Source organism: Lipotes vexillifer, unplaced genomic scaffold (genome assembly GCF_000442215.2).
Source record: "Lipotes vexillifer unplaced genomic scaffold, Lipotes_vexillifer_v1.1 scaffold1288, whole genome shotgun sequence".
NCBI lineage: Eukaryota > Metazoa > Chordata > Mammalia > Artiodactyla > Lipotidae > Lipotes > Lipotes vexillifer.
Window position 1 is genome coordinate 260,263 of NW_006776097.1, and position 13,485 is coordinate 273,747.

At 35.5% G+C, this 13,485-nt stretch overlaps 1 protein-coding gene across 1 annotated transcript in view; it reads right to left on the reverse strand.

Moving 5' to 3' along the window:
* Positions 1-13,485, reverse strand: part of EXOC1 (exocyst complex component 1) — a 57,067-nt gene that overhangs the window by 29,155 nt on the left and 14,427 nt on the right. The window contains 5 exon segments of the mRNA XM_007450261.1: positions 907-1,056; positions 8,592-8,701; positions 9,548-9,680; positions 9,891-10,118; positions 11,940-12,127. Of these exon segments, the coding sequence (XP_007450323.1) occupies positions 907-1,056; positions 8,592-8,701; positions 9,548-9,680; positions 9,891-10,118; positions 11,940-12,127 (809 nt within the window).

A 13,485-nucleotide genomic window follows, 5' to 3' on the forward strand; every position in this document is an offset into this window, starting at 1 on the left:
TATCATCTTTCTGGTTCAAGATTTCATTTCATTTCAGTTATTACATTAAGTTCTAAATTAGTTTCCCCCATCTAGGCTTTTCCCATGTGTGAAGAATGCTGTTAGGTCTCAAGGCTCAGATTCTTTAACCTAACTTCTCACTCTTCCAGAATACGGAATTTCTGCTTTAATCAGGCTTGCCTTCTTAGAGTCCTGGGAAAAGGGCATATTTTCCCACTTTTGTCTGCACATCTTGCTCCTCATCCCTGGAATGCCCTTCCTCTTATTTCTGGCTAATTTAATTCCACTCATTACTTAAAAGTCAATTCAAGTCCAATGTTTTCCATTAAGTTTTCCCCCGTGGCTTCTGGTCATGGATTTCCCTTCTCTAAACTGCCACATATTTAAACTCATTTCCAGTTTAGCACTTAATTTTTTGCTGATTGTTTTAATTATAATTGCTCTTCCCAGTTGTCCCACAACCAGGAATAGAAATACCATGTTTCTGTGTGCCTAGAAGAGTGGAATGTCTGCTTAATAAAGAGGCACACTGCACTTGCTTAAAAGAACAGATTATAGATTCTTAGAGGGCAAATGTCTCACAGCATCTTCATACTCCCTAGTTTCTATATTGTATATAAAGAAACTCAGGAAATAATTACAGCATTTAACTAAACTGAATGATGCTTCAGGCTACAGTATGGCCTAAAACTACATTATACTGGAAGTTCAAAATCTAGCTCTTCTCCACCCAAGTAAATAAAATAAATGTTCTCCCTGGCTAATGAGCACTTTGAAATTCAATTATTTCCTACTTTGCTAAGAATATACAATAGTATTTCAAATGTCACCTGGGGAACTGAACACATGGCCTCTTGATTCTCAAAGATTATGCTCTATACTCAGTAATTGGCATCAAATCCATACCTTTGTTAGTCCCTCATATTTTCCATAATCGGTACTCTTTAGCCACTCCATCAGCTTGGCATATCGGAGCAAGTCTCTATGAAATGGATGATGATTAGGTAAAGTCAGTTCAACAGAGTGCTGAGCAAGAGTTGAACTCTGATCATGGCCCTAGAATGAGTAAGTAAATAAATATCAAAGACAGCATAAAGAAACCTTGTTGTAACTAAAAATTCCAAACAGTGATCAAATATGGCCAAGCAAAACCAACAGCACATAGAAAAATAAGAACTGAGTACTTACTTGGCTTCTTTTATCATCCTGTGTATGTGAACTGAACACCACCACCATTAAACAGTCATAAACACACAAGAGTGGTTCTCTGATAAATCAACTACTTGTTTTATCTTCTAAAGGAGTTGAGAATGAATGTTTTAATCAAGCTTGCCTCTCCCATATCATTTTACAATTTACTAAGCAAACAAATATCATGATACAAACTGTATTAAGAAACACAGCAAATAAGGAAGTCATTCAAAACAAATTGTCTACATCTATGGTATTTCCATTGGAGTCTACAATACTTAAAGCAACAGATGAAAATATATAGGATATAGAATTTCGGAACTAGGAAGGACTACAGATGACTATAACCTGGGCTTTCCAGGATAACCCCTAATAATAATGTAATTTTAATTTTCCCAATGATTTGTTAAGCAAATAAATATATGATTTTGTTTTTCATCCTTGACATGACTTATATAAATTAATAAGTTTTCAAACAGCCTGAGACAGATAATGCTTCCTCACTTTTGTTTTAGAGTATATAGAACTAGTAGATCATCTGATCCAATAGAAAACTTGAAGAACACACTGAAACTCAAAGAGTTAAGTGATCTGCACAGGGCACACACGAGGAAAGCTAGAATCTGAACCTTAGTCATCTGAGTCTCACTTCTGTTTTCTTTTAAAAACATGTCAAACAATATCATTTTAACCAGACGCAAAAACTGCCAAAGGTCAATACAAACATTACATTACAGAAATGTTTTCTAGTGGCCACATCAGAAGGATGACTGGGATTCCATTAAATCACAGATATTAGACACTAAGCATAAATAGATATTATAGTTTTAAGTCTGCTAAGGTCTCCAAATTGTCTTAACTAGTTACACTGACTAAAAGCAAAGAACATTTGACAAAACTGTTATAGCTTATAAACGTTTTTCAAACATTCTGTCTTTATTAATAACAATATTAGATATCTTTTCATTATCCCAATCTTCCTCATTAATTATTCTCAATGACTTAAGACTCAAAATCATTGTTTATGTTCTTCTACAACTGTGTACTCAGACCATTACATGTTGTTATATTATTTAATTTAATGTCAGGAAAGCTCTTCAATTAAAAACCTTCACTTCTCCTGCAAAATGGAAGAGTTAACATTTATAGAGGATTTTACAGTTTACAAAGATCTTTCACATATATTACTATACAAAGCTTTCTTTTGCAACAGCATTTTAAAGATCACCATCATTTGAAAATTCACTCTGATATAAAGAACATCATTACCTTCAAACTATTACTATTAAGATAGATTAAATGTTATTAGTGTTAACAGAAAGATTTTAGAGAAAATGGTTCCAAAATACCTATAGGAAACAGGAAAATCAAATACTTAAATTGTTTAGTTCAATCAATAATACAGAGGGACTTCCCCCGTGGTCCAGTGGTAAAGAATCCATCTTCCAATGCAGGGGACAGGGGTTCAGTCCCTGGTAGGGAAACTAAGATCCCACATGCCGCTGGGCAACTAAGCCAGTGTGCCGCAACTACTGAGCTTGTCCGCCTCAACAAGAGAGCCCATGTGCCACAAACTACAGAGCCCGCATGCCACAACTACAGAGCCTGCATGCCACAACTACAGAGCCCATGTGCGCTGGAGCCCGTGAGCCACAACTAGAGAGAGAAAACCCGCACGCCACAACTAGAGAGAAGGCTGTGTGTCACAATGAAGAGCCTGCATGCCTCAACAAAGACCTCACGTGCCACAACTAAGACCCGATGTGGCCAAAAAAAAAAAGAAAAAAAAAAACGATCACATCTAGAACTCAAATGTGCTAAGCATTTTATTCTTTATATATTTTGAAGATTAAGACATTGTTTAAAATTTCTTATTATAGATAAGTAAATTAGTAACAATAACAATACCATGCTAGGTTCTTTATGTATATAAATTCTAATCCTTATAATAACTCTGCAGACTACTTTTCTCATTTAAAAAATAGCAAAACCCTATTATTAACATAATTTTAAAATAATATACTAGATTTTCTCCAAATTAAGCTAAGACAAATACGTTTTCCAGGAACTTAGTGAATTATAAATTTTCATTAGTGTGTGTATATATAATATATATTATTATACTATAATAATATTATAATATATATTAATATAATATGTAATGTAGATATACTACATACATATACATATACCTAGAATTTATAATAAAATTAGCTAATTTTGAACGTTTTACTAAAACCAAGCACTGTTCTAAGTGCTGAGCATATAACAACACATTAATCCTCATACCAACCCTATGAAGCAGGTATTTTTATTACCCCCATTCATTTGATAGGGCAACTAAGATGGCACAAAGAGGTTCACTTGCCCAAGGTCACCCAGGCAGCAGAATCAGGATTTGGAATCCAGGAAACTTGGCTCCAGCATCCATACTCTTAACCACTTTGCTTTACTGACCTTCTAACAGAAAAGACACATTCATGTTAAATACTGAGCAAATTTTCAGGATTTGGGAACTCTTTCTATGTTATGGCATGTTTATTTTTATTTTCTTAAAGGAAAAAGAAAATATGAGCAAAGTTTCAACAAACATGAAAACCGGTCTTAAGTAATCATAGTCCTTTCTAAGTTTTTAACCACATCAACCTATGTTTAGAAGATTGTGAAATGTGCTTAAGGAAATAATTTTTGTGGCATGAACTGAATATTGTTGGTTTATTACACAGGTTTTATTTTGCTATATAATGTTTCTGTAAATATATGTTGAAAGAAAAATTTCCAAATTTAAGCATATAGCAAAACCTCCCACAACTTCAGTTTTTTCCTGGCTGTACTTTTAGCTCAGTGCATAATTGGTCTTATCATGTTGCTAAAAGTGGAGCACAGAATCATGAGGTCTCTGTAGAACCAAAGGGGGAAAAGGGGCAGAGAACAGTTATCCTTTCAAGACAAATCTTTCAAAAAACCAAAAAATTTTTTACAATGACATATCCCTTCTACAAATATTTCCTCTATTTTATTAGCCTTAATTTGATTGCCTGCTTCCAATATCAGAATCCTAATTAGTGTAACTGGTCTGATTCCCCCAGATGAATATATTTCTAGATACATGAATCCCTAGTAAATGTGTAAGTTATGGGTAAGAGTCTATCATTTCAGTGGAAGCTGAGTATGTAAAAAGATCTAAAAGAGCCAAAAAATGTTGCCAATTGTTAAAAATATTACTCTTCTATTACAGTAAGAAGTGAATATTAAAGACACATTTCAAGTTTCATTAAAATACAGCTATGTGGAAGTATTACTGTAAAATTTGAGTCATAGAGAGTGTGCTCTGAATCAGTGATTCCCAAATGTGAAGATGTTCTCACTGGCCCGCAGCAATAAGAAAACAAGAAAAGGATGGGAGCCAGTTTCTCATAAAGGTAAATGTATTAATTTAGAAAGTCTGAAATTATGTTCTTCCTTTTCTTTTAGTACCAAATGTCATTTTAAAAATAAAACGACAGTGAAAGCAGATGGAGATATTTCTTTTTTAAAGTTTTTACTTGGTAAAACAAATTGGTGACTTGGTCAGTCTCCAAATTTAATTTTATTGATGTGTGAATTTTAAAAAGACCAGAAATCAGCGCTCTTAAATCGCTGTTATGTTGTGGTCATTAGATTATTTCCACCAGATTCTTCTGTACAGTAGTTATAATATTATATCTATACATTTGCTATAAATTGCATTGCACGAACTCTGTTCAAAACTTGTCTTAATCTGTGATGCCATATCTGACTATTTAAATCCTCAGTAAACTCACTTTTGATTAAACCTCTTTAGCACTTATACATATGAATATTATGTATATGTGGCTATACAGTTAGCAATCTAAAATACAAGCGTATCTCATTTTATTGTGCTTTGCTTTTACTGCGCTTTGCAGAAATTGCATGTTTTACAAATTGAAGGTTTATGGCAACGCTGTGTCAAGCAAGTGTACTGGCACCATTTTTCTAAAAGCATTTACTCACTGCATGTCTCTGTGTCACTTTTTTTTTCTTTTTTTGCGATACGCGGGCCTCTCACTGTCGTGGCCTCTCCCGTTGAGGAGCACAGGCTCCGGAAGCGCAGGCTTAGCGGCCATGGCTCACAGGCCCAGCCACTCCGCGGCATGTGGGATCTTCCCGGACCGGGGCACGAACCCGTGTCCCCTGCATCGGCAGGCAGACTCTCAACCACTGCGCCACCAGGGAAGCCCCTTAAGTCTTATTATTTAAGAAATAACATTTTGTAAGGCCACAGCTGCTATAGATATAGTGATTCCTCTGATAGACCTGGGTAAAAACAACTGAAAACCTGTTGGAAAGACCAGGGAAGCCTTAAGTCTTATTATTTAAGAAATAACATTTTGTAAGGCCACAGCTGCTATAGATATAGTGATTCCTCTGATAGACCTGGGTAAAAACAACTGAAAACCTGTTGGAAAGGATTCACCACTCTAGATGCCATTAAGAACATTCGTGATTCATGAGAAGAGATCAAAATATCAACATTAACAGGAGTTTTGGAAGAAGCTGATTCCAACCCTCATGAATGACTTTGAGGGGTTCAAGACTTCAGTAGAGGAAGTAACTACAGATGTGGTAGAAATAGCAAGAGAACTAGAATTAGAAGTGGAGCCTGAAGATGTGACTGAATTGCTATAATCTCACTTAATGGATTTTAACGGATGAGGAGTTGCTTCTTATGGCTGAGCAAAGAAAGTGGTTTCTTGAGATGGAATCTACTCCTGGTGAAGATGCTGTGAAGACTATTGAAATGACAACAAAGGATTTAGGCTATTACATAAACTTAGTTGATAAAACAGCGGCAGGATTTGAGAGGACTGTCTCCAGTTTTGAAAGAAGTTCTACTGTGGGTAAAATGCTATCACCAGCACTGCATGCCCCAAAGAAACTGTTTGCGAATGGAAAAGTCAATCATTATAGCAAACTTCATTGTCTTATTTTAAAAAATTGTCATAGCCACCCCACTCTTCAGCAACCACCACCTTGATCCCTCAGTGCCGTCAACATCGGGGAAAGACCCCCCACCAGCAAAAATATTATGACTCATTGAAGGCTCAGATGATGGTGAGCAATTTTTAGAAATAAAGTATTTTTAAAATTAAGGTATGTACATTTTGTTAGACATAATGCTATTGTACACTTAATAGGCTACAATATAGTGTAAACATAAATTTTACATGCATTGGGAAACAAAAAAAATTGTGTGACTTGCTTTATTGAGATATTCACTTTATTGTGGTGGTCTGGAACTGAACCTTCAATGTCCCCAAGGTACTCTGTATACACTGCTGTAGAGCTTTAAGTACATTACTTTTAACAGCTCCTCACAAGCATCTTGAGGGTGGGAGTCATTTCTTATTCTTATATATGGATGACAGTGAGTACAAAACAGGCATGCAATAAAAATCTGGTGACTGACAAAGAGATAAACCATAATACGGTAATCAAATTTTCCCAGCTAGTGTGTCCCACAACCAGGAATAGAAATACCCATGTTTCCCAACTCTTTTGCTAGGTAACACAATGCATTAAATTTAACACACAGAAAATCTCTTTTCTATACTTGGGACATCGTCCTCCACCTTCTTCAGCACATTCTAGGTTGTTGCAACATTCTGGTTTTCAACATGCATTATTCACGTGTAACAATACATATTAGATTTTCAGAACTCGGAAGCATTCACTTTAAACAAAGCCATTAGTTTATAAGGCAAGGAAGCAAAATCATAAATAGTAGCATGTTACAACAAACAATTAAGGGTGCAGAAAGGATTACCGTTTACTGACTAGTATTTTCGGTACCATCTACAAGTGTGGCCTATATCACTGTCAACAGGATTATTTTTAAAAACTAGGGAACTGTGTAGAAATCGATATTATTGAAATAATAGTGTAAGTAAAATGTGCATTTGTATTTCCTACATGATTTCTAGGTTTACTTTTTTCTTGATGCTTTTCACGTCAAGTAAAATGTTAAGAGAACCTTCCCCAATTTCCCCCTTGCATGCTTAGTTAGATGGTCTTCCTTTATGCTCCCACAGTACCACTATCATAACGTATACCCCCCCCTCAGTCCATCAGTCTATTATATCTCCCTTCTCTAGACTGTGAGTGACTTGAGGGCAGAATCAGCCTCTCATCTATTCCAAGTAAATGTCTGGTATGCATCTCTAACCACTTGGCAAATGATTTCTAAATATATGAAGGAGAAAGTGAGTGAGTGATAGAATGACAGGAAGAAAGGCAAGCAGAATGAGATTAAATGCTTTTTTGGCCTAAATAAACTTTTTGTTATGGGACATTAAAAAACTGCTATAAATATGGTTAAAAGGTAGCTTAAATCAGTAAATTATAATCTATAAAGATTCTGCTGCTGTTAAGTTTAGTAAACTTTACAGAAAAAAGAAAAGAATCAAAGAAGCTGGAGCCAAAGTTGATGTACTCACAGGCACCGAAAGAAAGTAGGACCTGTTATAGAGTTGAAGGAGGGCCTGAGTAAACTAATCAGAAATAAAATATAGTAAACACAATTGTTTTAGAATACTACAAAGTGAAAACAAAATAAGAATCTAGTATTTCAGACAGCATTTCTTGATGAACAGAATTTCCCTCAATTTTTTTTTTGCCCAATAACCCTATTAAAATAAAAGAGATGAAAAATATGAAACCTAATTTATTAAAATGCCCAGATATTAAAATGCCTTCTATTCAAATCCTTCTAAGGTACCCTTAATAATATTATTAGCATTATTATCATTGCCACAACCTTAATTATAACATCCCTTTCCATATAAAAATGCAGACAAAGGGTTTATGTAAGATTAAATCAACTGGAATTTACAACTGACTTAGTCATTTTTCTCATATATGTAAGTACATGAAGCCAATGAAACACTTCAAACATGGAATCAAGTCCTAGTTCTCAATTCAAAATACTGAAAAATAAAACAAGCCAAACAGTAAACATGTTAACAGGTTTGGACTTATTTTTATAAATAAGAACGTTTAAATGGTATATGCAACATGTAAGCATAGTTATTTAAAACTCAGGGAGTTTTAGCTAAAAGGAACTAGACTGTCTTCCTAAGGAGGCCACTGAGGCCCCAAATACATCTACGAGCAAATATGCACATATCTGCTCGTAGATGTATTTACAAATATTAAAACTTAAAAATATTAAAAATATTAAAATCAAAGAAATGTGTGCAGGAATATACTGTGATCCCAATTAAACACACTAAAATTTTTTCTGGGAATTTAATTTTAAGCTAATATATATTAATTTTAAGTTAATATATATATAAACAGGTTACAGGAACATGCCAGTATTAATAATAAAATAAAATTACCTGTTGAACAAAAACATTGTTGAGGTGACTGGCTAGTCTCCGGGCAAAATGCTCTCGCAAATCACTGAAACGCTGCTGTTGCTGTTTGACTGCCAGAAGCATGTCATGGCCTGAAATCATAACATTTTTTGACTTATTTAATGCGTAAAAGGAGTTCCTCGATGTTTAATGAATACCTTTATAACAGTATCCATATTTCAGTTTTGAAGAACCCAAAGTTTTACTGGTTTATTCGTATGCTTTGTAAAAGAAAGGTAAGGGGAAAAAAACAGTATAGCACAGTGAGTGGTTCTCACAGTGTGGTCCTGCCTCAGCATCATCTGGGAACTGTTAGAAATATGGATTCCAAGGTCTCAGTCCAGATCTACTGCTTCTGGAGGTGGCACCTGGCGATCTGTATTTCCGTAAGCCTTCTAGGTCAGTGGTCCCCAACCTTTTTGGCACCAAGGACCAGTTTCGTGGAAGACAATTTCTCCACAGATGGTGGTGGTGGGGATGGTTCAGGCGGAATGCGAGCAATGGGGAGTGGCAGATGAAGCTTCGCTCACTCGCCCACCACTCACCTCCTGCTGTGCGGCCCAGTTCCTAACAGGCCGCGGACCAGTACCTGTCGCAGCCCCGGGGGTTGGGGACCCCTGCTCTAGGTGATTCTAATGCAAACTCAAGTTTTGGAACTGCTGGCGTAGCAAAACCTTATGTCATCTACTTTGTGCTAGGTTCTATGGACAGTACTGAAGAAAAATCCTGGTGTTAACCAGTCATTGATGGTCAATCAGAAGGAATTGAAATGAAAAATTTCTTAGTGCTAATATGAATTATGTTTGATAATAAGTGAAACTTGTTTTAATAGCTAAGAATGTAACCCTAAACCACCTGCCCCATGCACTTCTTGTCAAAAGCTTTATACTAAGTCACAGGCTTAGTCTCAGGTTCTTGGGCAGATCTTGTTGTCATACCTGGTCGAAGAGCCACATTCATGCACTGCAGAAGCGCATCCGCGGCGTTGGTACAGGCCTCGATGCCCCTGGAGGAAGCAAGATCTCCTTCCTGAAGGGCCTTTATATGACCTTTGGCCAAGTCCATGTGGTTCTGGAATATATATAAATACACCATTTGTACATGTACTCTTCAGGAAATTTACAAGTAAGATGCTACTCAATCCTATTACTAGGTCCTTGGAATTTCAGTATTTTTAAATCTTGCTCTCCTAAGGAAATTAGAAAATGTTTACAAATGGGCTTTACATATTATCATTAGATTTTTTTTTTATTGTTGTTGGTAATTTATAATCATGCTTACCACAAGGAACTCTATCTCTGATAGGAGTTTTACATTATTAGTGTTACTGAGATGAATCAGGTGGTTGCTCTCAGAGATCTGATCCATTTGTTCTTTTACACTTTGGAGCATTTCCTCATAACTGCTCAGTTTCAATTCAATCTGATCCACCTCCTTTAGAGCCTCGTCCAGCAAGTTCATTAGGATGTTTACTTGCTTTTCGGAGGCCATGATTGACTGGATGTTGGCCTACAAAGTTAAAAAGATAATACTTTGTATTCTTCAAATGTGTAAAAGAGGTATAAAAATGAAATATTGATAAATCTCTTTGACAGCAGAGTAACAAAGGTTGATATACACATTTAAACATCTAATTTATCATTTTGTGTTTACATTCCACTTTTTTACACAGTATTTCAGGAAAGTACACTTTCCCTTATATCAAGGTTAGGGACCATACCTCAGTATTGCATATTTCTGCAGACTGAACAAGTAGGGCTCTGCCCCACAATGTATCATCAGTAATGGTATATTCTCATTTCTATAAATTAAGTGGCATTACACTATGTCATCTCTGATACTTCTTCCAACTCTATCAGCTATAAAAATTTTCTATACTCTGTAATATTTATATAAAACCCTAAACAAAAGCAGAATCATCTATGTTAATACCTTAGTCAAGAGGGTAGCAGCAGTATGCCAGTCTTTGAAGAATTCATGGAACTAATTTATAACTGTTGTATGATTTGTACTAACAGGATGTGGAAGAGCCTGTTGCCATAAGATAGCTCCTTCTATGGTATTCTTTCTTTTCTCTTTCATTTGTGACTATTTTTTTTCCGAGGCAAAGCAGTAACAAACCACCATCCCTTTATTAATGTTTTCTAAATGATTCTGACTATTGATTCTGAATTGCCTGAAATATGGAAGCTTTCAAATCCAAAATTAAACTGCAAAGTAATAGGATGACTTGCAACACAGATGCAATATTAACTAGAAAAGATAATACAAACCACTAAGCCACATTAAGAAGGCAGATAACACAATATGAGGAAAAAATTTGGACAAGGAATTAAAAGAGTATCAATGTACAGTTGATGCTATAATTTCACATGTGTTATTTTATACACTATTCATAATAACTCAATTGTAGGTGCAGCCCAACTGTAAAGGCAGCAGGGCTCAGATCCACTGACATCAAGCAGCAGAGATGGGCTTGAACTGACCCAGGACAATTTCTACTTTAACATCTTGAAGTCTCTTCTAGGCTTTACTTCCAGAGGGTTTTATAGATTTGTAAGCTTGGACTGTTCGTGTAATCTCTGGGCCTGAGTTCAATCACATAACTTCTGTACCTTTGATGTACCTTAACATTCTTTAAGTCTTTAAATATTTTTTATTCTCTGAGGATTTTTCTTAAATGCATACCTTGTCTAAACAAAACAAAAAAACCCCAAATGTTCCCATTTTAGGCTTTTCTCACAACAGACGTGCTACCTGCAGCTTTTTACTTTCTAAAAAAAAGTAAATAAATAAAGATGTGCATTTAGATACAAACTTAGAAATTTGCATACAAATGAATAGAGTCTATTCCAAAACATCCTTTTCCCCTGGCTCTCTGTTTTCACCACACTATCTTGCTCTCTTTGGGTACATGATTCACTTCTTTCAGCCCAATTTCTCTCTTTCTAGCCTGTACCTTTTTTTTTTTTTTCAAACCACAAAAACGCTATTCTTTTGCATTGAACTATTCTGAGGTGTTTCAGAGGCTGGGGGAATCAACCCTCAAGTTGGTTTCAGGCTGGCTACTTTTTACTTCCATCACTTCAAATCAAGAAGCTCCCCAAATCCAGAACCTCAGCCAACTGCCTTCACTGGCCTATCAGGAATGGTTGTCTTTTGAACAAGAACAGTGAAAGACTGATGGCAGCTGGTAATGCACTTATAGAGAAAGACAGCAATAATCACACTACCTAGGCTTAAGTGCTCAGGCAGTAAAATATGAACATCACCAGTCTCCTCAATTCACTACACACACATCACTAATCATAGATTACAAGAAAGGCTTACCCCATCTAGCACCTGCAGCTCTCTGGACAACCTTTCTGCAAAGGCCTCGGCATTTGAAATTGCATACTCACAGCCTTCCATCATTATCTCAATATCCTGCTCCTCTCTTGCATTTAACTCTTGGTATTCATCCACTGCTTCTTCATCGCCTCCTGTCACACTCTGATTTTCTCCACTTGGAACAGATTCTTAAAGAGGGTAAAAATTAAAAATAAAGTAGTAAAAAAAAAGTAGGATGGACAATAGCACCGTACTTATAGGTAAGGTCAGTTATAAGCACAGGTCACATTTAGTGGCTGAAAAAAATGATTCAAAATATATGAAAAAATACCCCTTATTATTATGAAGAACTGCATGTGTTAACGTAATTATTATAACAAAAGCATGCAGTCTAATTCACTGACTTGTGTTAAAATAGGCTTTAGTCACAGTTTCCCAAAACATAAACTATAAAACAAATACAAAACCAGAAACAAAGCATGTGTGCAAGACTAACCTTTTCCCCCTACCTGAAGTGACTGTCGCTCTAACAAAACAATGATTATGAGTTCAGGACACATGAAAAATTATTTGCTTCCCTTTTTTTCCCAGGTAACATTTTCTTCTGTTATCTTTGTTCTTTTTGTCTTTGTTATGTTTTTTTTCTCCAAATAACTTTCAATTGAAATTTTAAAAATGCATCTACAATTCACAATTTATTTTGGGCACTGAAAATTTTAACTGAATTTTCCATTTCTTTCTTTAAAAATTTTTCACATGTGTTAATAAAATTTCTAAAGATCAGCTAATAGAAACTTTCTCAGTAACTGTATACTGTAGTAAGAAGAGCAACAACTACACGGCTGAGTGAAATTACAAAAATTTAAACTGTTTTCCTGCTTCAAAACAAAAGACCATGAGGTCAAATCTGAGATGCTTTCTGGGTAAATGTCTCAGTTCAGTTTTTTGAGAGAATACACTCAGCATGTGGGATTTATATAAATCTTGAGGTTAAGAGAGGTAAAATGAAAAAAATAATTTTTACCCCTAAATAAACCTCGAAACAAAGTCATTGATTTTCATCAACTCATGTGACATGTTAAAATCACAAACACTGGATGCTTGAGATATTCATTATTTTGTATGAAAATGAATATTTGCATTCAGCGTGACATGACGTGTTCATTTGTCCTAGAACAAAAAACACCTAATTCAAAGTAACAAACGGTTTACTCTTAAGAATGGCAATTAGGCCGATTTAGATAATGTCCCAGAAAAAACAGGAGGGGGATAAAAACTTTTGGTACAGGCAATTACAGATTACAGTATATAAATATAAGTTCCTTACAGTAGCATCGCCGAGCTCCTAGTCCTTTGAAACAGTCACTGTGGAAATGTTAAACTGTTATGTGTGACAGCTTCTTAGCCGCTAGGGGGCAGGGAATGCTTAAACCATTTTGTACAGCTCCTTGCACAAGTAAGTATTTAAAAATAAACAAATATTTTAAATGATCTTAACTGCTTCAGAAGTATTTTCTCTTCCATAAAACAGCCCCTTGGAAGTCAA